At 48.4% G+C, this 21,388-nt stretch overlaps 7 protein-coding genes across 7 annotated transcripts; 3 read left to right on the forward strand and 4 right to left on the reverse strand.

Moving 5' to 3' along the window:
* The first annotated feature begins 866 nt into the window (after positions 1-866).
* On the forward strand, positions 867-1,666 carry GUITHDRAFT_152026 (hypothetical protein). Its single transcript, XM_005834477.1, has 3 exons — positions 867-1,014; positions 1,071-1,231; positions 1,294-1,666. Exons 1-3 carry the CDS (start codon positions 962-964, stop codon positions 1,419-1,421), a joined length of 342 nt encoding a protein of 113 aa, XP_005834534.1. The 5' UTR covers positions 867-961; the 3' UTR covers positions 1,422-1,666.
* A 2,929-nt stretch (positions 1,667-4,595) lies between these two features.
* GUITHDRAFT_69400 (hypothetical protein) lies at positions 4,596-5,002 on the reverse strand (the record flags this gene model as incomplete). Its single annotated transcript, XM_005834478.1, has 2 exons — positions 4,596-4,688; positions 4,784-5,002. The coding sequence occupies 2 exons, from the start codon at positions 5,000-5,002 to the stop codon at positions 4,596-4,598; spliced, it is 312 nt and encodes a 103-aa protein (XP_005834535.1).
* Positions 5,003-5,178: 176 nt separating this feature from the next.
* Positions 5,179-6,677, reverse strand: GUITHDRAFT_69382 (hypothetical protein; the record flags this gene model as incomplete). The annotated part of the gene is made up of 8 exons (XM_005834479.1): positions 5,179-5,428; positions 5,474-5,542; positions 5,590-5,945; positions 5,990-6,082; positions 6,129-6,356; positions 6,404-6,451; positions 6,504-6,548; positions 6,600-6,677. The coding sequence occupies 8 exons, from the start codon at positions 6,675-6,677 to the stop codon at positions 5,179-5,181; spliced, it is 1,167 nt and encodes a 388-aa protein (XP_005834536.1).
* A 5,329-nt stretch (positions 6,678-12,006) lies between these two features.
* Positions 12,007-14,798, reverse strand: GUITHDRAFT_137337 (hypothetical protein; the record flags this gene model as incomplete). The annotated part of the gene is made up of 11 exons (XM_005834480.1): positions 12,007-12,165; positions 12,216-12,299; positions 12,381-12,460; positions 12,585-12,666; positions 12,709-12,786; positions 12,834-12,885; positions 12,931-13,025; positions 13,225-13,270; positions 13,329-13,417; positions 13,466-13,570; positions 13,617-14,798. 11 exons carry the CDS (start codon positions 14,796-14,798, stop codon positions 12,007-12,009), a joined length of 2,052 nt encoding a protein of 683 aa, XP_005834537.1.
* Positions 14,799-15,542: 744 nt separating this feature from the next.
* Positions 15,543-15,966, forward strand: GUITHDRAFT_106544 (hypothetical protein; the record flags this gene model as incomplete). The annotated part of the gene is made up of 3 exons (XM_005834481.1): positions 15,543-15,661; positions 15,816-15,865; positions 15,911-15,966. 3 exons carry the CDS (start codon positions 15,543-15,545, stop codon positions 15,964-15,966), a joined length of 225 nt encoding a protein of 74 aa, XP_005834538.1.
* A 2,028-nt stretch (positions 15,967-17,994) lies between these two features.
* On the reverse strand, positions 17,995-18,420 carry GUITHDRAFT_69408 (hypothetical protein; the record flags this gene model as incomplete). Its single annotated transcript, XM_005834482.1, has 1 exon — positions 17,995-18,420. The coding sequence occupies one exon, from the start codon at positions 18,418-18,420 to the stop codon at positions 17,995-17,997; it is 426 nt and encodes a 141-aa protein (XP_005834539.1).
* Positions 18,421-19,579: 1,159 nt separating this feature from the next.
* Positions 19,580-20,158, forward strand: GUITHDRAFT_137339 (hypothetical protein; the record flags this gene model as incomplete). The annotated part of the gene is made up of 1 exon (XM_005834483.1): positions 19,580-20,158. One exon carries the CDS (start codon positions 19,580-19,582, stop codon positions 20,156-20,158), a length of 579 nt encoding a protein of 192 aa, XP_005834540.1.
* Between the last annotated feature and the right edge of the window lie 1,230 nt (positions 20,159-21,388).

Genomic DNA, 21,388 nt, shown 5'->3' on the forward strand with positions numbered 1-21,388 from the left:
GCTTTTCACTTTCTCTGGGGGACCGTACACTCCTCTTTGTCTCACATGCACACACTTCCATGCCTCTGGTCTCAGATGCTTCAAGCTCTGGCTTAAGAGGGAGCGAAGTAGGAGAAGGGGGAGGAGGAGATGGGGAGAAGGGGGAGGAGAAGGGAGAGGAGGCGGATCAGGCGGAGGAGGACGGGGAGGAGGACGGGGAGGAGGACGGGGAGGCTATAGGCTCTTAAAACGAACTGTGCGCATGGACGAACAAACAAGTTCGTCGGAAGGACTATGGGTAGAATGTCCTTCAGATCTATAGGTGGGGTGGGATTAGCTTTCAGAGGAAAGGGTGGGTTATTTCATATGAGTAACATAGGGTAGGGTACATAAGAGGGGTACATAAGATCAACATAAGGGGTGAGGTGAGCTTCTCAGGAGTTGGCGGGAACGACGGTAAATGCTGAGAACAGGAGAGGAGGGAAGGGCAGGGGAGGGAAGGGAAGGGAGGAAGAGGTGAGAAGTTCGAGCATGGTGAGAAGGGGGAGAGTAACGATGAGGAGTGATATTGTGAAAACACAAGGGATGGGACGAAGCAGAAATGAGAATGAGACAAAGACAGAAGAAGATCGGACTGGTGGGGCTAAATCGATTCATCTGTGACGATGATACGTGGGCTTGTTCTTTTACGGGCGAAGTGAGCTTCTGGATGGATAAAAAGCATTGGATATGGAATTGGAATGATGTGTCCTGTTGTTCCTGGCGACGTCACAAGAAAACAAATGAAATAGTTGACTGATCAACTTTGCAAATGATTGCGATAATACATATGAGATGGTTTGTTGTGATGTTGCTGATGAATGAGATGTAGGTGGGGATGTCATCGGGACAGGGAGGTAAGATAGCTGAACCCTTTGCCTACGCAAAACTGGCAACCAGGGGAGATGCTCTGCCGCCATTTTACATCACGAGCGAATATGTCATGGAAAGAGATCATTCTGGGAACCCTAGAAGGATCGAAGTGACGCTGGGGAGGCAAGAACATTCACTCTGCTACCTCCATGATGGTCTCAACTGATACTGTTGAGCAGGAGTCCTCCGCAGGGACAAGAGGGAGCGGGAGCGTTCCGCGCAAACTTTCACATTGGGCAGAAGATGAAGATCAGCAAGATGCATGCTTCCTTATACTGGAATTCAGACGACGAGAAGTTTTACATCAAGAGCATCTGCAAGAATGCAGTGAAGGTGGACGGTAAGTTTGCCCTGTCCCCCAAGGTTTCTTGCTCGGGCTTCAGGCTGACTGGTGTGCTTTAGGGGTTATCTACCCCGGATCCCCGGATGGAAACAGCGGAAAGCCAGCACCTCTGCAGAGGCAGTCGAAGATCGAGATCGCAGATGGAGTTCCAATCTATTTCCTCCTTCCGTTGAGTATGAATTGTTGAGCTGTAGAAACGTTGTTCTGAAATCGTCAAAGCGCCATCCTCGATGCCCAGAGCGCTTGCTGCGAAGCCGAAACTTTCCTATGAGCAAATGGTGTCGTCTGTGAGTTCTAGACTGCATGCTTGGAGCAGGAGGCTCATGGTTGCCAGGTCCTCGAACCTGATCTTAAACTTTCCTTTGAAGAAATATGGGAAGCCATCCAGCAAAAGTACCCCTACTTTGCAAGTGGTAAACCTATCATTGATTGCTTCCTTGTTCTAACTCTTGTGTTTGCATTCTGGGACCTCTCTGTCTCTATCTCTCTCTTTCTGCCTCTGTCGCTGTCTGTCCTTTGTCTTGCCATATCGCGCATCACTCGCCTTCGCTTCTCTCTCTCGCTGATATCAACTGCTGCATCAAAGATTCGCCGGAGAGCGTTACCTGGAAGACCTCCGTGCGTTCCTGCATCCACCGAAGCATCCGCACATTCAGCAAGGGAGTGAAGGAGGTGGCTGGAAAGAAGGTCCAGGCCTCCAAGGCCCCTTGTACCTCCTCTGACCTGCTCACTGCAGGTCTTCTGCTTCTACCTCAAGAGCAGTGGCACTGAAGGATCGAGCAAAGACGAGGATGAGGCGATGGTAGTCGACTCCGGTGCAGCTGCGGGCGCGGCGGTCGGCGGGAGCAAGGAGGACGAGGACTCGAAGATGCAAGTTATCATTTGAACCCGTACTTGTCGTGGCAGGGCCACAGCAGTTTTATTTCGCTACAACCATCAGCTACACTAGGAAGCAGTCAATGTATTCTACCGAACATGAATCATCTTGTGCCAGTATCTTCTTTCACAGTTGAATCGCCATCTCAGGGATTACTTCCTACCTTGGCATTTCTTTTCTACTGTCTCCCGCTCTCTTCTGCATTTTTGTCTCTTTATTTCACTTCGTCTTCCTCTCTCATTCAGCTGCTCCCCAACCATTTCGAGGTCCTCGCATTTCCGTATTCCACCTCGTTGCTCTTCTCCACTCTATGATTCTAGCTTCGTCTTCTCATACCTCATCCTCCAACGGCTATCATGACATCCTTGTCTTCTGATATTTCTCATCATCTGAACCTCTCCTCCTCTCTCCTCCTCTCTCCTCCTCTCTCCTCCTCTCTCCTCCTCTCTCCTCCTCTCTCCTCCTCTCTCCTCCTCTCTCCTCCTCTCTCCTCCTCTCTCCTCCTCTCTCCTCCTCTCTCCTCCTCTCTCCTCCTCTCTCCTCCTCTCTCCTCTCTCCCTGCTCTCTTTTAATTCTCCCAACACGCCTGTGTTCCAATCGGGGGATCATGCTTCTTCGACCACCGGTTCTTTGCATGTTAAAAGTGAAGGTGGGGGTGGTGCTCACAAGCCGGGCGAATGGGGGATGGACAGTGGCGGAGCTTCGTAGGAGGAACAAGCTCGGGGGCGGCGCTCGTCATCGCAGGCCATCGTAAGGAGCAGAGGAAGCAGAGGGAGAGGGAGAGAAGTCAAGGAAGGGAAGAGAGAGGAGGAAGAGGCTTCTGCTTGTCCATTCAACATGCTCGATCTTGATTCGTGCAAAGAGGGCTGTGCATCCGGGAGCGAGTTTGCGATCTGACTAATTTGTTCTCCCTCAGCCTTCGACACGATCAAAGTCAGACTGCAGACTGAAGGGAAGGGCGGTCGGTTCACGGGAGCATGGGACTGCTTGCGGCAGACCATGTCGAAGGAGGGGTTCTTCGGGTTGTACAAAGGGGTCCTGCCTCCTCTTCTCTTCGCGGGGTTCATCAACTCGACCCTGTTTGGCATGCAGTCCATGGCAGTGAACGCGATCAAGAACGACAAGTCGCGCAAGCCGACAGTGACCGAGACCATGAAGGCAACTGATCCCACCCATCTCCTCCTCTCATTTCTCGCAGGGGGCGGTGGTTTCAGGGTTTGCCATCTCCTTCATCGTGCAGCCGATTGAAGCTGTAAAGGCGCGATTGCAGGTCAAGGCAGAGAAACAAAGCAGAGGAGGCTGACCTGTCACAGGTTCAGTACGGAGCGAAGAACGAGGTCAAGTACCACGGAATGGTCGATTGCTTTCGCAAGGAAAGATCCTCTACGATCTTGTCCCCTCTCTCAGTCCACTATGTCTGCCTGCCTGCCTGCCTGCCTGCCTGTTTGTCTCTTCTCGCTCTCCTGACAACACGAGCAGGTTGTCTCTAATCTGGGAATTCGTCATGGTCTCTACAGGGGCTGGACCATGACAGCATTGTGCAGGATGAGCAACTACGCTTACTTCGGCCCATATGTGTCTTCTTCTCCCTCTCTCCCTCTCTTCTCCGTCTTCCTCCCGACACTCTACCCTCCGTGTTACTTCCCATCACTCTCTTGTTAGGAATTTTTCCGAAGCAAGTTTGGCATGACGTCAGGATCATCTGGTATCTCAGCTCTCAACCGACTAACACTGATACCTTCATTCTATTCCTGACCTGCCCCTGCCCCTGCTGCTCCTTCTCTTCTTCTTCTCCAGCTCACTTGGCCTTGCAGAGGGACGATCAATTTTGCAGTCGATGGGCATCACTGTCCTCTGCGGCAGCCTTACAGGCGTTTGCTACTGGTTCTCCTTCACCACCCACCCCTGCCATCTGCCCAGCTTTTTCCGCCCTCTCCCGCGATGAACCTTCGCCATCCAAGAATTTTACCATCCCTTTGTCTCCTTAGCCTGCTTCCTGTCAAAGTGACTGAGCGACAGGTTGTGCTGTTATCCCTTCGACGTGGTCAAAAACAAGATCATGGCAGCACCTGACGTCCGGTGCTTCTCCAGCGCCGCCTCTCCTCTCCTCATTTTCCCTCAGTCCACCAGTCTACCGCAACGGATACGATTGTGCAGTCCAGATCTACAGGTACTTTGCTCCTCTCCATTCATTCCATCGGTTTACGCAGTTCATAACTTCAATCACAGGAACGCAGGGTGGAGAGGTTTCACCATCGGCCTCGCCCCCTGCCTCCTTCGCGCTCTTCCAGCCAATGCTGCCGCTTTCACAGCCTTCGAATTGACGATGCATCTTCTTCCCAAGTCGCTATAACAATAGATATCCATATGAATAAGAATAGTCTGGAAATGTACAAGATAAGTAAATCTGCACAGTAGTCCTGAGCGGGAGAATGTTGTAAAGACTGCCGTTCTATCGTATTTCAGATGAATAAGTCGGTCCCTTTAAAGCCGTCTGGTCTTGCTTAGAGTCTCTTCCTCTTTCAGCCTCTGCTGGAACTCAGAAAGCCGTTCACGCAGTTTGTTCACAGACTCGATCTACGCGCATGTTAGGCAGCGCTCACTGAAAGCAGAATATGTAGAATTGGATGGAAAGAAAGAAAAGGAGACAATGAAAGAACAACAAGGATTACCTTCCGCTGGAGCACACGATCTAGTCTGATGACATACGACTCAACCGAACCACCTGGCATCTCCACTTGGGTGAGGAGGCCCATTTCCTCCTGTACAAGTGCCATGTTGTCTTCGATCTGTTGTCGATGGCAAGCCACCACGTCGTCTTCTTCCTCTAGGATGTTGGTGACGAGCTCTATGTTATCAAGTGAGCGAGCAGGTATAGGAAGTCGCTGCATTGAGACCTTCGTAAGCAAGTTGATCTTGGGAACGAGCGAGATCGTCATCTTCCTCATCCAAGACGCCATTATCCTCGGGCGAAGAAGCATTCTCAGCTTTTTCTTGCTCCTCATGTGCCACTCGCGCCCGCTCAAACGGAGGCTGCCCAACCCCTGCGACGTGAACAGGGGTGATTCTAGCTCCTCCGGCGTGTCGGGGAGCAGCCTGATGAGGCATGTATGCATCCTGCAAACCAGCTTAGAAGGGAAGGGCCACAAGCCCGCGGGAAATATGAAACCTTGAGGGCATAAGCATCTTTCCCTCGATCTGCAGACTTCAATTGCTTGACACGGTTGGCATATCGCAGGGTATTCATTGTGTGCTCGCATGCTGAAGTTCCGGGAGATACGTTGGCGATCATCACTGTTCGACAGTTTCCAATAAAACTGAAACATGGGTGTCACCATCGGAAGGCTCAAGTTGTAAGCAACCTGTCCTTCAAGACAGATGTAAGCGTTGATCCACGGAAAGGAACATGCTTGCTCCCTTGGTCAAGAGCCCTTTCACCAGCTTTAGGGTGAACTCAAAAGAAGCCATAATCGTGTACCGAATGCACTCTTTCAATGCAAGAAGAGATTTGTTGATCTCTGCTCCCTCAATGCGTGTCTGTCTATCGTTGTCGTTGACGTCGGAAGCTCTTTCACTGCCCGCCAGATCAATGAAACTCAATTTCCCCACACTCTTGTTCATCCTCTTGAATTGTATCTGTGTTAAATTTTTGAATAAGTCATGCAGACTTCTTTTTGAATACATCCCTACCTGCAGTACTGCATGCGAGCGGGAGGAATCAAGATTGGCCCCAGTGGCTGCCGTCGATCGAGCCTCGTGTCCAACATTCAAAGCATCCATCAAGTGGGCGACACTCTTCACTTCGGTCTCTTGCAGACCCACGATGTTAACCACCTGCTTTTTGGTGATTGCGTGCAATCGAGGAACTCATCGCAAACCTGTTTGGCATCTGCCCTTGCAACAAGTTTTCTTCGGTCATTCAAGAGATCATACAGCTTTCCACCATAGATCTCAAAGAAGCTGACCCAAACCTTGACGATGTCATCAGGTACAAAATGTGACCGCAAGTTCACGTACCGTGAGGTCTGAATAGCCTTTCTCCTTTTTGAGGGTGAAAATTTCATCTGCTGCAAGGAAGTACAGTCCAGGCTGCTCTGGATTTCCCATCATCGTGTGTGTCTTTCCAGAGCCGGTCTGTCCATACGCAAAACAAGAAGCTTTCCCTTGCTTCTCGAACACATATCGCACAAGGGGAGACCCGCATCTCTTATAGACTTCCTTGTTTGCGGTGTTGTCACTGAGAACCTGGGATACAATCATACGATCGTAAACTCAACGAGAGAATCGCATACCTCGTCAAAGAAGAAATTATGTTCTTCAGTGAATTTAGTGAGGTCAACCTGAGCGACATACACAGTTAAGAAAATGAATCATTCAACATGTCGAAGCCACTTTTGTCTTGGGCTCAAGGACGGTGAGAGATTGATTGTTGTCATCCTGGAAGGACAAATTTAAGAAGAGATTTCACGTGTGCATATCATAGGCTACCCGAATCACATCAACATCGCCTTTTTCTGATTCTTTTTTAAACAAAGGACGTTTTCTCACACAGACCTTTTGATCCATAATGTGAGATAAGAAACAAGTGCTTGCTATTGATTACCTTGATCCTGTCTTCAAATTTGCTGTTTCCCTCAGAGGAGGAATCCGCGGTGTGGACCTCAGATCTACTGTTGGATGTGGGGTTTGCCACAGCAAGGTGATTAGATGGTTTCTTGACAGGAAGAGCCTTGAGCTTTGACAAGTATAAACCGTTGGCCATTCACAACAATCAAGAATATGCCTGGGCAGGCGGCTTGTTTCCAGCTCCATCTAGTTCGCGTTTCAATACCTGCCATAGAGGATAAATCCTAGGCATTCATTGTGGCTCAAACCTGTAAGAGAGAGAATAGTTTTCTTCGGTCCTCTTGGGTCATGACCTTATAGTCTGCATAGTCTTGCATCTGCATGGTATTCAATCGAGGTCGATCTGCACAAGAATTGCAAAAGAAATTGACCTGCAAACCAAGAAATTGTTCTTCCTCAATGCCATTGAAGTTACTGGAGAAGTGTCCGAGTCCAGCACTTTTCAGCCACTCGGCAACCCTGGACATGGCGCTGTGTACCTGTGAGACCCGATCGCACCACTGATTGAGTCACCTGGAGCGTAGATAAAGCTCTAGTCGGCAAGAAGACTAACAAACAGAATAGTGGCTATTTGTAGCAAGAAGAAGGCGCAGCTTCCTGCACATAATTGTGAGAACTAACCGTGCAATATCTGGACGATATTACGCAGACTTAGTGCACAGAGCCTTGATCGATCTTGCTTCCTTCTGCGAATAATAGATTACCGAATTAGCATCACTCTAGAATAGATGTTCATCCATTTTCGACCAAATCAGGGTGAAGGGGCGATGAGAAGTTGCAAACAGAAGAAGGTACACTTTCAAACAGATACAAGGGGCGGTCTTAAGAAGACAAGCAACGTTCTCTGAAATCAGGTTGTCTCTAAGACAGTTGGGTATGCTTACACCAGGATTAGATTTGACGGCACAGGAACAGCAACGAAGAGGTTCATGGTAGTAGGGACGAGGAGGGATAGGAAAGGGAGAGAACGAGGAGGTGAAGCATCAGCATGCACTGAGAGGGCTGAGTCATCGGCATAGCTGATACAGCAAACAACATGACTGCCGCCGCCCTCGACCCTGAGAACAGCATGGCGCGCTAACTTGAAAATTTGGATGGTTGGATCTGGGGTAGGGTGGTCCTCAGGGTGGGGTATTGGTGAGCAAGAGCATTTTGTTGATAAATGGTGGGTGGGGTGTGGAAATGGGGGTACTTGGAAAATTCAACGGGTTACCCTTTCAACAGGGTAGGTATATTGAGCACAGCTGAACTTTGACCCATAAAAAGGTAGGGTGAAATCATTAAAAGAAAGGGGGTAATCGAGGAGCGAAACATGTAACAGACCGGTGATGATAAAGATGAGAGGGTACGTGTTCCCTGAACCGGTCATGGTTATCTATGGGGATCGACATTGTTGTGGTGAACCACGGGGTAGAAACAGGGAAATGCTATGTGGTGGTACTCCCGGAATACCCGGTCCAATAGATTTTGATGGGTAGTAGTATGGAATATCTGGGGGTAAGGGTACTCAAGAACGTGATCTCCTCCAGGGGTCGTCGAGGAGGAGTGGGTGGGGGTGGCAAAGTCAGATCAAGAAACATTCAAATAATTCCAACAGGTGAGCAAATATTAAACATTATCGACTCATTTTGCAATTATCACTGTGAAACATTTGAAGTTCCTGAATTATTAACCCCACGCCGCGAAAAATGTTCACATTTTGAATCTCAACGATACTGATTTTTAACTTAACTTTGAGTAAATAAATAAATTCCGATCTCAGTGCCGACCTCGTCGGAGAAAGCAGCACGGGCCCGGCGGCTGGCCCGGGCCACCATGGATACTGATTTTTAACTTAACATTGAGTAAAGAAATAGGCCAAACGAAACAAACATGTCAAATGGGTGGAGCGTGTCTATGGCAGCGATGGCAGCGACACCGTGCTGCGACTCGAAGGAGCTGACGCCGCCGACCAGAGAAAGAGATGAGGAGAGGGAAGTTCCTGCAAACAAGCGAATGATTCAGCAGAGGATCGAAGTGAAGGAATCGCTGCGCTCATCTGTAATGATCAAATTGAAAACTTTATGGTCGTGGAGGAAAAAGGTCGAGAATATCCTTCTGCTGCGTCATCTTGCTGTCATATTCAGGTTGAAGTCTATTGCAAGTTTCACTCTGTTCTGATTGTTGAACGTCGGATCCGAGAAGTTGTTCTAAGGCTAGGAAACTATGTCGAGAAATTTTCAGCTCGTGGAGGAAGCTACTTGTGGCGTCGCGTTCGGCAGCGTCCCTGTCGATGGCAGCATCACTATCCATGGCAGAGTCGTATTCAGAAACCTTCAACTCGCTAATGCCCGAGACTCTTGCGTATCTTGAGCATGCAGTTTTGTTGTTTGTTGAACTGACACTGCTTTGACAGAGCGTAAGTCCGTTGGAGCTTGAAGACGGGAGTATACACGAAATGATTCTGTCTCGCAGGCTAGAAGTCCTTCACGTTTGTAACATGGAAGAGGATCAGAGAGACTAAAAGACGGGTGATGCCTCAGTCTTAGGTGATCGTCGTGACACAGCACATTCAGGTCAAACAAATGGTACACTGTGGAGAGAATGAAGTGGGATACTCAGAAAGCATTGATCAGAGAAGTTGTCACCAATAGTGATCATCATGTTCTTGCAATCGGGTCCTTTTTCTGGTGCACAGGACCAAATGGGAGGATTGTTGTTCACCAACATGAAACATGGACAAGTCATGAGGATCCATAAAGATAAGGCTAGACGAGATTGCAACGGCAACCGGAAGAATTTACCACCATGTGGTTTATATCATCCTGGACATGTAGCACATCTCCATAAAGACAAGCACGTGGAATTTTGTATTCCATTTCGAAGTTAAAGCTCGTCTAAAATCACTGTATCAATCTCACTGTATCTCTGTAACTTAACTCTATCATGGATTCAGGCTTGCGGCAAGGCGATCAGGAAATAAAAGCCTTCATGTACTCTGTGCCATGTCAGGATTTTCAACGGAATTCACATTGAATCCCAACGCTACTTGCAAGCTTCCTGAATTAATTCGAGTTCTCCTCTTTCTTTGGCCATCGACACAAAGCTCCTGTCTCCTAGCGCATCGCGTGCATGGTCGTTGTTCATCACACTTCAGTCGCGACTTTCGGCATGACTCGCATGCCTGCAGCACTTGCTCCCGTTTCCGCTGAACTAGAAAGGGCTCGGTGCTCCCTGACGACCATTCATTGTCATCGTGACAAGGAACTCCAATGCCATAGCATTGAGCGCAGGGCCGAGAGTCGCCACATTTGATCTTCTTGACCTGACAGTTCTTACAGGCTTTCATGGCTCTGCGCTTGAGCTTCAAGTCGAAGGACCAAGGTCCGAAAGCTGAGCTGCGGGACTCGCACGCGTCTGCACGGCCAACACGAATGCAACGAGAGCAAGGGCGTTCGTCGTCGCAGCGAGTCTTGGATCGACGGCATTCCTCACAGGCAGCAAACAGGCGGGAAGGCGAGGGCGCATCCATGGAAAGGAGGGAAGAGATGGAGGGAAAGGCTCGGCTTGCCATGCGCTCTATGGTGTGGTGCAATCCGTGTTCGGAAGGTCGGAGTGCGGATGGCTACGTAGTGGGGTGGACCTAGATAGCAAGTAGGTCCTAGTAGTGAGATACCCACACGGGGTTGGCGTATTTGTCCGTCATGACCCCTATCTCCACAGATACATTTGGGATAATTATAGGGTGGGGTGGTATCGATGGCACTGTGGCAGGGGAGGAGCAAGGACTCGGACCGAGAGCCGAAGATGAAAAGAGAGGCAGTGAGACGATGCAGATTGATGCACACTTGTAGAGCTTGTTAGATACAACACGATTACAGATTGATGTGCACTTGTAGAGCTTGTTAGATACAACACGATTACAGATTGATGCACACTTGTAGAGCTTGTTAGATACAACACGATTGCAGATTGATGCGCACTTGTAGAGCTTGTTAGGTACAACACGAATGCAGATTGATGCGCACTTGTAGAGCTTGTTAGATACAACACGATTACAGATTGATGCACACTTGTAGAGCTTGTTAGATACAACACGATTGCAGATTGATGCGCACTTGTAGAGCTTGTTAGGTACAACACGAATGCAGATTGATGCGCACTTGTAGAGCTTGTTAGATACAACACGATTGCAGATTGATGCGCACTTGTAGAGCTTGTTAGATACAACACGATTGCAGATTGATGCGCACTTGTAGAGCTTGTTAGATACAACACGATTGCAGATTGATGCACACTTGTAGAGCTTGTTAGATACAACACGATTGCAGATTGATGCGCACTTGTAGAGCTTGTTAGGTACAACACGAATGCAGATTGATGCGCACTTGTAGAGCTTGTTAGATACAACACGATTGCAGATTGATGCGCACTTGTAGAGCTTGTTAGATACAACACGATTACAGATTGATGTGCACTTGTAGAGCTTGTTAGATACAACACGATTACAGATTGATGCGCACTTGTAGAGCTTGTTAGATACAACACGAATGCAGATTGATGCGCACTTGTAGAGCTTGTTAGATACAACACGATTACAGATTGATGCACACTTGTAGAGCTTGTTAGATACAACACGATTGCAGATTGATGCGCACTTGTAGAGCTTGTTAGGTACAACACGAATGCAGATTGATGCGCACTTGTAGAGCTTGTTAGATACAACACGATTGCAGATTGATGCGCACTTGTAGAGCTTGTTAGATACAACACGATTGCAGATTGATGCGCACTTGTAGAGCTTGTTAGATACAACACGATTGCAGATTGATGCACACTTGTAGAGCTTGTTAGATACAACACGATTGCAGATTGATGCGCACTTGTAGAGCTTGTTAGGTACAACACGAATGCAGATTGATGCGCACTTGTAGAGCTTGTTAGATACAACACGATTGCAGATTGATGCGCACTTGTAGAGCTTGTTAGATACAACACGGATGCAGATTGATGCGCACTTGTAGAGCTTGTTAGATACAACACGATTGCAGATTGATGCGCACTTGTAGAGCTTGTTGGATACAACACGATTACAGATTCATTTACACTTGTAATTAGATTCTTTAAACATTACTAGACCCTGGACATTTACAATGCACGACCGACGTCTCCCGCTGGCTCCCTCGCGCCTCGAACGGTCACGAGGAGCAGGAGACTCGCCCTGAAAAGAATACTCTTGATTCACCGTCACCTGACTTGACTGTGTCCCGTGTCGACTTTCAGTCTCGCGCTATCTTTTGCTTGTCTTCCCTGCCATGGCTCGCTGCTCCATCAGGTCCTTAAGCAGTTCACGCGCGTCACGCGTGTTTGGATGATCCCGCCCAAGACACTCCGTGCTGATCTCGAGGGAGCGCTCGCACACTCTCCTCGCCTCGTCCAGCTGCCCCGTCTGCTGCTTGCTGAGCGCACGGGCAGCAAGGAGAAAGGAGGACAACTCACCTTCTCGTAAAGAATCGCCATGTTGTACAAGGAATCCGCAGTGGACTGCGAGTGAGGAGCTGTTCTCAGCTTGATGTCCAGGGCCTGGCAGGAAAATCAATTCTGTGAGCCTCCCACTTACCTCAATCTCCTCCCTCCTCCTCATCAACTGTCCATCATACACACCTTGCGATAGAGGGTCAGAGCTCCGTTGCAATCTCCAAGGCTTTCCTTGATAGTCGCCATGTTGTTCAAAGCCCGTGCAACTGCCAGCAGAAAAAAAGCAACACGATCAATGAGAGGAATGGCAAGCAGCTCAGGTTACGTAGCTCCCTGTCGCCATCTAGCATGAAAGTCAGCCCAACCGGTCAGTGGCTCTTGTTTGCAAACCTTCTAGATTTGCATCCCCAATGCTCCCAAATACCTTGACAGCCTCCGTCCAATGTGCCATGGCGCCGTTCCTGTCTTTGAGCTACACAAAAGGTGAGGTCAGGGACCTGAGGATTCAAAGCACCTGCAACAGAATTGCTCCAAGGTTGACGTGAGATCGTGCCACGTCTCGGTGATTCTTTCCCAGAAGTTTCTCTCTCATCTGCGATCAATTCATGCCGAGTATGGTAACGGATAAAAGCCTCAAACCTCGAGTGAGTTCTTGACATACTTCAAAGCATCCTTGTAAGATTGCATATCTCTGCAATATGAATGAGGAAAACTCAAGTGACACAAACGATGTCACCTCAAGATCAAGCCGATGTTTTCCTGAGTCGCAGCTACTTCCGTATGAACTTTCCCATATAGCTTGATTTTGATTTGTAGCGCTTCAGTCATTCTCTGTCGTGTAAATCATTCAGGTAGAAGCGTAAGGAGACGATCTAATCACAAGTTTGGCTTCATCAAGTCTTCCGAGAGCATGATAGGCTTCTCCTAGATTGTTGAGAGTTTTAGCAAGTAGCTCCAGATCCCCAGTCTCGGTGGCTTGTTTGATCTAGAACAGCTTCATTGGATCCAAATATCTACAGAGGAATCCTACCTTGCCAGAGCTCGTCTGTAACAAGGTGCGTTGAATCTGCAATGATCTGGAGGCATGAGTCGTCAATTCATTATGTTCAAATACGAGTGCCGCCTTCAGTGGACCTGCCGTATGAAGAAATCGATGGCTTCAGATACCCTTGTTTCCGAAACAAATTTCCCATGCGGACGTATGCCAGAGCTTCTGCTGAGAGCTGCGAAACTCGTGTCAGCAATGAAGACTGTGGCTCTCATTTGATGACCTGATTACAGCTGCCCAGAATTTGAACTGAAACCTTCAAAAAGTCAAGTGCTCTTGCACTGTCTGCCGAAAAGTTTCCGTAGGCTGCCCCAAGGAGACTGCATACCTACCATACTGTTGAATGAACAGAAAATTGCTTATGTCTCATTCACCTTCCCTTCAAGCTCGAGATTCCCAAGTAGCATCGCGTAATCTAGAGCTGCCTTGAGGATAGGAATTGTCTCTTCACCCCCTCCAGAAGAAATGAGAGATTCTGCGTCATCCAATTCCCTCCGAATGTACTTCTCGATCCTTTCTTGATTCTCTCCGAATGTTTTTGGCGGTGACTTTGAGTCTTCAGCGTCTATCAAGATGGACAGCGAGAACGATTCATGCCTCTCCCGGATTGCTTGCCAGCAGGCGCCCAGCACTTCCATAGCTTGATACTCAAATGCCGAGGCGATGTCGACTTGTCCAAGAATACGGTGCGCTCTCGCTAGACCTTGCAGTGCTGTGATCTTAGTGTTGTCGGTTCGGTCCCCAATCAGCTTAACGGCATAGCGGAAGCACATGATTGCCTTTTGCTGTCGGTTTGCACGATTATATATCAGACCCATTCGTGCAAGAGATCTCGCCTCCAAAGTTTTTTCGCTCGCGTCTTTCGCATGGTCAGAAGACATCTTAAGCAGTTTCAGGGCCTCGTTCAGTTTTCCTTGTCTATGAAGGTCGCATGCGTTATCATAGAGAGAGTCTGCCTGCTGTTTGAGAGCCAAAATTCGCATCGGCGAGAGAAAAGAAGCTGATTGCGAACGCGATTCAAGGTCGGACTCAACAATGTCGGATACATCCTCCAGGCTCGCAGCGCTGCGGATGCTCAGAGTGCTCACTTCACTGACTTCTTCGACGCTTTTGATTTCTATGGAGACATCATCGCTGGCATCCGTTAAGTCGTACGTGACAACATCATTGTTGGGTTGGGATTCAGGACTTTGTGGGGTGTTGACCCTCGCCCTGGCTCTGAACTCCTCCATGAATTGGGTTGGAAGGGGTGTAGGATTCCTCTGGTCCACTTCAAAGTCCCCCTCTTCATCCTCACTCCCAGATGTCGAAGATGAGACAGTAGAGGTAGTATAGCTGTCCGTTTCATGCTTCCCAGAAGTGCCGTTGCTAAAGGTTCGGGTCGCTACCGCTCCCGCAGCCGTTGCTGGTTTGGTAGTGGCAGCTGAGGATGCATCTGTATCCCAGCTGCTACCTGGACGACTCTGACTTGCAACAGACGAAGAATCTTGAGGAGTACGATCGCTATCCTGTTTCTTCTTTCGAAAAGAAGATTTCCAAGAGAATAATTTCTTCATCGATCGCAACTTACGTTCCTATGAACGATACGACATCATCGTGGTTCAAACGAGAGGCTCGAGCCATCTGAATACCCTTTCAGGTAGATGTACATCTCATCAACATTCGTTGGTCATGAATCTTGTGTCTGAATCAAGCATTGCTTGCAAACCACGGCAGTTGTTTGCTCCTTGCAATGTCCGAAACCGAAGCGATCAGGGTGGTTCCACTAAAGATGAGGCGTAACGATCACAAAGGAGGAGGTCAGGAAAAAGTGCATGAGATATGTCGCTCGTCTTTCGCATGGGGCTGGGGAGAGGCAAGAGTAGTGTTGGTTGACAAAGGCGGAGGATATACTTTCGATACCGCCCATGGCGGAGCAGTCGGTATGAGGGTTTCAAAATGTGGTTTCCGGTATTTTGATACAGTCATTCGGAATTATCTTGTAATTTTTAAAAGTTCTTGAACTATTTTGAAATAATTTTTCAAAGAGGGGTGCCGCCCCCTTCCCCCATGCTGTTTACAATGAAAGGGACTGAGTCTTCTAGGAGTAGGATAGTCGTGCTGCCTTCTAATGACGTTCATTTGATACGCTGAGGCGGGTTTCTTTTTGTATCACTCCAATGCCGCACACCTGATTTTGCAAAAAGTTGTACGATGACCTTTTAACCGTCACACAATCCTGTAACGTACTGCAAACATTGAACTAGAAAGCTTCAGTCAATAAAGGAGAAAGCTACTGGTAGTTACTTGAGGTTGAAACCATGCTTGTTGACGAGCCGGACCCAACAAGCGCTCGCATGGCAGACCAGGAAGGGAACATGCAGGACGATCTCATGGAAGCAAGTATCATCATGCGGCATGAAAGTTTCTTGCTCGACGGGTAAGCGCAGGCTGAGCTGTTTGCTGTTGCAAGATAATACCGTACATGATGTGCATTCAAGTACGTTTCATGCTACTGTGAATGCCCGCCATGTATGTTTTTGTCACTGAAGTTGCAAATTTGGCATTCGGATCTTATCGTTACGTACACGCAGAACAGAACCTACCAATACACTCGTAGACGACTCCGCAAGCATCGTAGCCGGTAAAATGGATCAACAGGACGAAGAGAGTCTTCCTTTGAGAACAGTTTGTCTCAGATCAAGCATGGGAGCCAAGAAAGCCATCCAGCTTTACAAGTCATGATGTTCGAACTCGTCATGGATTTTACTCGCTCTTTATGGGATGTAATGGGGAAAAGTTGTCTTTACACATCCCAGAGACAGTAATCTTTGCTTTCAAAGTCGAATAGAAGATGTTTATTCATTTTTAGATTCTGTTTGTGAATGGACGACCATCCATCTGGCTCCTGACTTCTGAATCGGAATCAACTTCGGGACATGTTTTAAGGAAGGAAAGATTCTCATGTTTTGAAAATTTGCTTGCAACTGAACCGCCGGACAGAGTTCAAAATCAATCAATTGTGACGCAATAATTGAGCATTGGACCAAGAAGTATCATAACAGACAAAGCAGTGCGTCATGCTATCTCGTACCTCGTTGAACAATTTGATGATTGATGCAGGGAATATCGAGGGAATCTCAGCGATCTCTTCGAATGACTCGCCAACGGTTCCCCCACATTGATCAGTTATGCAAGGATCGTAACAAGATGCAACACAGTTGATCACCAAGAATGTTTTTCTGAATTGGTTGCAATCCCTGGTAAGACGAGCAAAGCAACTCAGAAAGGTTTGACAATGAACATACAGAAACACGGGAGGAGCTGTTGCAATCGAATAATTCATCAGTACATCAAGCCTTTGAACAACGTTGGTTTCAGATCCACCTTAACTAAGAAGGGAGAAAACCTGATCTCTCGTAATGATTGTGATACTGTTACTTTGTCTATCATAACGAGGTGGATGCAGATACCTCTACTTTTCGATTCGGCCATGTATACAAACCAATATCTAAACTGATGCATGTGATCTACCCGACAAGGAAGAGTGCAAGTACCGGAGTTGCATGCCAGGAAGACTTTCGCTGATCAGTTGTAGTTCGCAAACAGGGAAACGATGAGCCACAAGAAAGTCTTCCACCACCTAGTCAGGTGCCGTGTACCGCAAGAGTTCTTCTTTGCCATTGGAATGAGAGTATTCTTTATCAGGCTGTACAAAATGAATGCTGCCGCAATCTGCAGAGCATCATGCGGTTCATGGCTCGTACATGGCAACTCGACTTGGTCAGCAACATTCTGATTCCAGATTTACTGATTGCAAACAGGACGAACTTGTATGCGAGTTTATCCAGGATGCTCGACATCGACTTTTCATGGTGAGTTGAGAATTTCTCACCCATTATAATCGGCTCCTCTCACACTTGTCTTTTGGATTCAGATAAGAGTATGCCACTTTGAGGTTGTCTTTTGACTTGCATCGTCAGTGAGACTGACTTGAAACTTCCCTGCGTCAGTGGAGGGACGGACAGTTTGACCTCACAGATGAAGCAGCGCAACAAGAGACGCCAACCCCCCTCGTCACGATGGAACAGATCCAAAGTGATTTGAATATTATCATCTCAACTTGAACTTTCAATGTAAAATAAGATCAGCTAACTTTAACCATCCGCTGAGTGACCTGACTTGATCCGATAATAGTAAGTTCGCCTACCTCATCCTCTAAGTTCGCCGACCGGCGTCCGTGGCGTTCGGTCGCTCCCGGCAAGTATCAGTATCACGGCGCCCGGCTGGCGACGGGCCCAACCGTGACCGGGACCCGGGGGCGGCCTCGGGCCCCCGGCCGGTGCCACGGTGTCAGCATTCAATGATTGACCGCAGCCTCCCAGCTTTCGGCCAACTTCAAGTGGGGTGGGGTGGTTGAGCTAGGAATTTTTGTTTGGGGAAGGGAAAGGATAAGGAGAGAACCTCGACAAACTGCCGCAGGCTGCTGAGGACTGAAGCATTGCAGACAGACTGGTCGTTTGAGGTCGAGCTCTGCTCAAGATCGGTGTGTTTTGTTTCTTTACTCAAAGTTAAGTTAAAGATCAGTACATTCTCGGGCTGTTCGCAATTTTTGTGGATTCTTTGCGAACTGCTCTTTGTTGCAAGATCAGTGCTTGAAAATGAGCGGATTCCGCTTCAAAAACAAATCGTGGATCAATCCGAAATTGATGAGAAACACAAGTGAGGTAGGGGAGGAACAAGGGACCATGTATGCGAATCAACAGGAGCATCCTATTTCAAGCACAGATGACACTCAGGCAAAGAAGCAAAAGACAACAAGCAAGTTGGTGCAACCGGTGAACTCGCCCACAAGCCCGTCGTACTCGCCCACAAGCCCGTCGTACTCGCCCACAAGCCCGTCGTACTCGCCCACAAGCCCGTCGTACTCGCCCACAAGCCCGTCGTACTCGCCCACAAGCCCGTCGTACTCGCCCACAAGCCCGTCGTACTCGCCCACAAGCCCGTCGTACTCGCCCACAAGCCCGTCGTACTCGCCCACAAGCCCGTCGTACTCGCCCACAAGCCCGTCGTACTCGCCCACAAGCCCGTCGTACTCGCCCACAAGTCCGTCGTACTCGCCCACAAGCCCGTCGTACTCGCCCACAAGCCCGTCGTACTCGCCCACAAGCCCGTCGTACTCGCCCATAAGCCCGACATTTTCGCCTTCAAACCTTACTTTCTCTCCACCAAGAATCGTGCTTTCGCCACCTTCAAGCCCTAAGCTTCCTCCGATCGGCCCTCTGTTGTCAAGAGATCAATCTTCAGGCCATGAACAGCGAGGACGGATAAGCTTCTGCGTTTGTAACTTGAATCCTTCAGCCACAGAACTGAATCTCTCACAGTCAGTGCCGTGACGGCACTTAATCTGGTTTGAATTTGTCATTCAGATTATTCGAAGGAGCTGGACCAATCAGAAATGTTAAGGTTATGCCCAAAAAGGATGGAAAGGTAGGAGGAGTCAGGTTCATGTAAATCATGTGATTTGATCATTTTCAATTCAGCGTACCACAATCGGGTTCGTCAATTACGAAGATGAGACAGTCTTGAGTAAATGCCGTGAGGTACGTGAGATCAAGTCAAAGAAAATCCTAAGAGAGTTTGTCGCCAGGTTTGTAAAGCCTTGGATAAAAACATTCCCAGTTGGAATTTTGGCTTGCGGGTGAAGCGCCTATTGTGCATTCCTTGCAATTGATTTGTTGTAGTCATATTGAGATCTGAAACTTGCAACAGATTTACGTGAGTGAGCAAGTAAAAGTGGAACCACGATTGAGCTTGTTTTCGAACCGGTGATACAACATAGACTGCTCTTTTCAATTCAAAGCTTGTTGACATATTTTCTTCGATTCGACAAATTGCTTTGGTCATCAAAGAAAGAGAAGACGGGGTGTGTGACGATGATTGCGTTGCCAGACAGGCTGACTGAAAACATATGCAGACTTTGATTTAGACTTCTGGGGATCTGACCTCTCAGACTCGGACTCCTCGGACAGGTCCATTTGATCGGCACAGACGTTGCATCTTGACAAGTTTTGCAGTGTCGATGACTTCGATGATTTGTTCTCTAGTCCCTCACTTTTCAGCTCGCCGATACAGCGGTACTCGTTTTCCACTCTTCTCACTGCATACTCACTCATCTTGGCTGCAGGAGTTCTCTCTACGATCACCCGCGGCTGGTCAAGCTCTCATCTCCTGTTTACCTGCGTTAAAAACTACTCTGCAGCTGAATTCTCCAGGATCAGACCTGATCACAAGCAGAGGGTCCGGCGGCAAGCGGCACGTCGTTACCTGCACTCCATCGCGTGCCTTCAGCGAGGAAATGCGCACGTACGTGGAGGAGCAGGTGCGATGCCCGAGGAAGCAATGGATTTACGAGATCCTTGAGGGGACGCGAGAGAAGGAGGCGGTGCTAGTTGAGACTGCTGACATGATCTTCCTCCCTGACACCGAGGCTCGCAACGACAAGGATACAGTCAACTGGTTGGCAATCATCAAGGATCGCTCCCTCCGATCCCTCAGGGACTTGCGCGGCGAGCATGCGGATATGCTGCAGCGGGCTCAGACAACCTGCGTCGACTACATCTTGAACACGAGAAACTTTGACAAGCACGACGTGATGGCGTACATCCACTACCTGCCGAGCGTCTTCCAGCTCCACATTCACTTCTGCGCGCCTTATGGCTCCTATACCGCAAGGGACGCGATCTACAAGCTCCATCCCCTCGACAACGTGATCTCAAACTTGCGCATCGACTCGGACTACTACCGCAAAGCTCACATCAGCACTGTAGTCACTGAGAGGGCGCTGATCGACATCTACAGCAAGGAAGAGATTCATGAAGCAGAGCCGGTGAGCCCGCAGAGTATGAAGCAGATCTCTAGCTCCTTGGACAACTAGCCTGAGCATCAGTCGTCTGATAGCATGAAGTAATTCTACCTCCGAACAGCAAAGAAAGCTTCTTATCCGAGTACACTAACATCAAAGTCCAGCAGCTCTCCGGTGAAACATTGTCGGCTCACAACGTTCACAAACCTCGATCGTCAAAGACTCTCTGCAGCTTCTTCTCCTGTTGCTTCCAAAGCACTATTGAAATCCTCACAGGCAAGTGTACTGAGACTTGTCAGGCGATGTCCGGTAGCAGTCGTTATGTAGCATACGCTCTTCCTACTGAAAAAAGTCACACTCTCATCCGGTTCTTGTCTGCCTTGCGTCTCAACCACGCAAAGCTCTGTTATTCCTGCCCTCTGATAGGATATGTTTGCTGACTTCCTGTCTTTCTTAAGTAGGTGTCCTAGGCAGTCTCGTTTCTTAGGAAATTAGATTACTTACTTTTCTTTATCTCTAACGTTGATTTGGAGTAAATTGCCGTTGAATCGTGCATTGCTGTCACACGCTTGTTCTTTGGTTTCTTGACGGGATCACTTCGTGTGTCAACACTGGATCGAGAGATACTTTTAGGAAGTTTTCCTAACATTTTGCCCATGGACTCATGCAACTTCAAATCGCGTGTCGACAACATAACGAAGTCGCCAACATTGAATTGCAGATCCTTCCGAGATTTTTTCATAGTCTTCTCCTTCTGAATCGCTGACAACGTTAACGCATCGCGAGCCAAGTCGACGGCTGCCATGATCTTGTCACGAACTTCCTCCACGTCCTCAGCACGATCGTCAGGAGTCAGGTCCAAAACTGTACGAACGTCTCTGCCATAGATGATCTCGAACGGCGTAAGATTCGTCGCATCTCTAACGGTCGTATTCCAAATTGTCTCCAGATGTACGAGATAATCATCCCAAGACTTGCTATCGTGCCGCATGCAGTAGATCCGCAAGGCTTCAACTATGACACTGTTGAACTTCTCAACTCGTCCCTGCGACTGCGGATGATAAACGCTGCTATGGCGTATGTCGATTCCCATGAGAGTGAACAACTCAGTCCAAAATTCTGAAGAAAATAAACTCCCGTTGTCCGAGACCAACGTTTTGCAAATCCCTTGAGCACGATAAACCGTCTCGAAATACGCACGAGCTGCTCCTTTCGATGTGATCGTCTTCTTACACGGATACAAGAACACCCTGTTGGAAAACTGATCGAGAAACACCAAGACGCTGTCGTTTCCCCGCTTTG

This window comes from Guillardia theta (assembly GCF_000315625.1).
Source record: "Guillardia theta CCMP2712 unplaced genomic scaffold GUITHscaffold_25, whole genome shotgun sequence".
Taxonomy (NCBI): Eukaryota; class Cryptophyceae; order Pyrenomonadales; family Geminigeraceae; genus Guillardia; species Guillardia theta.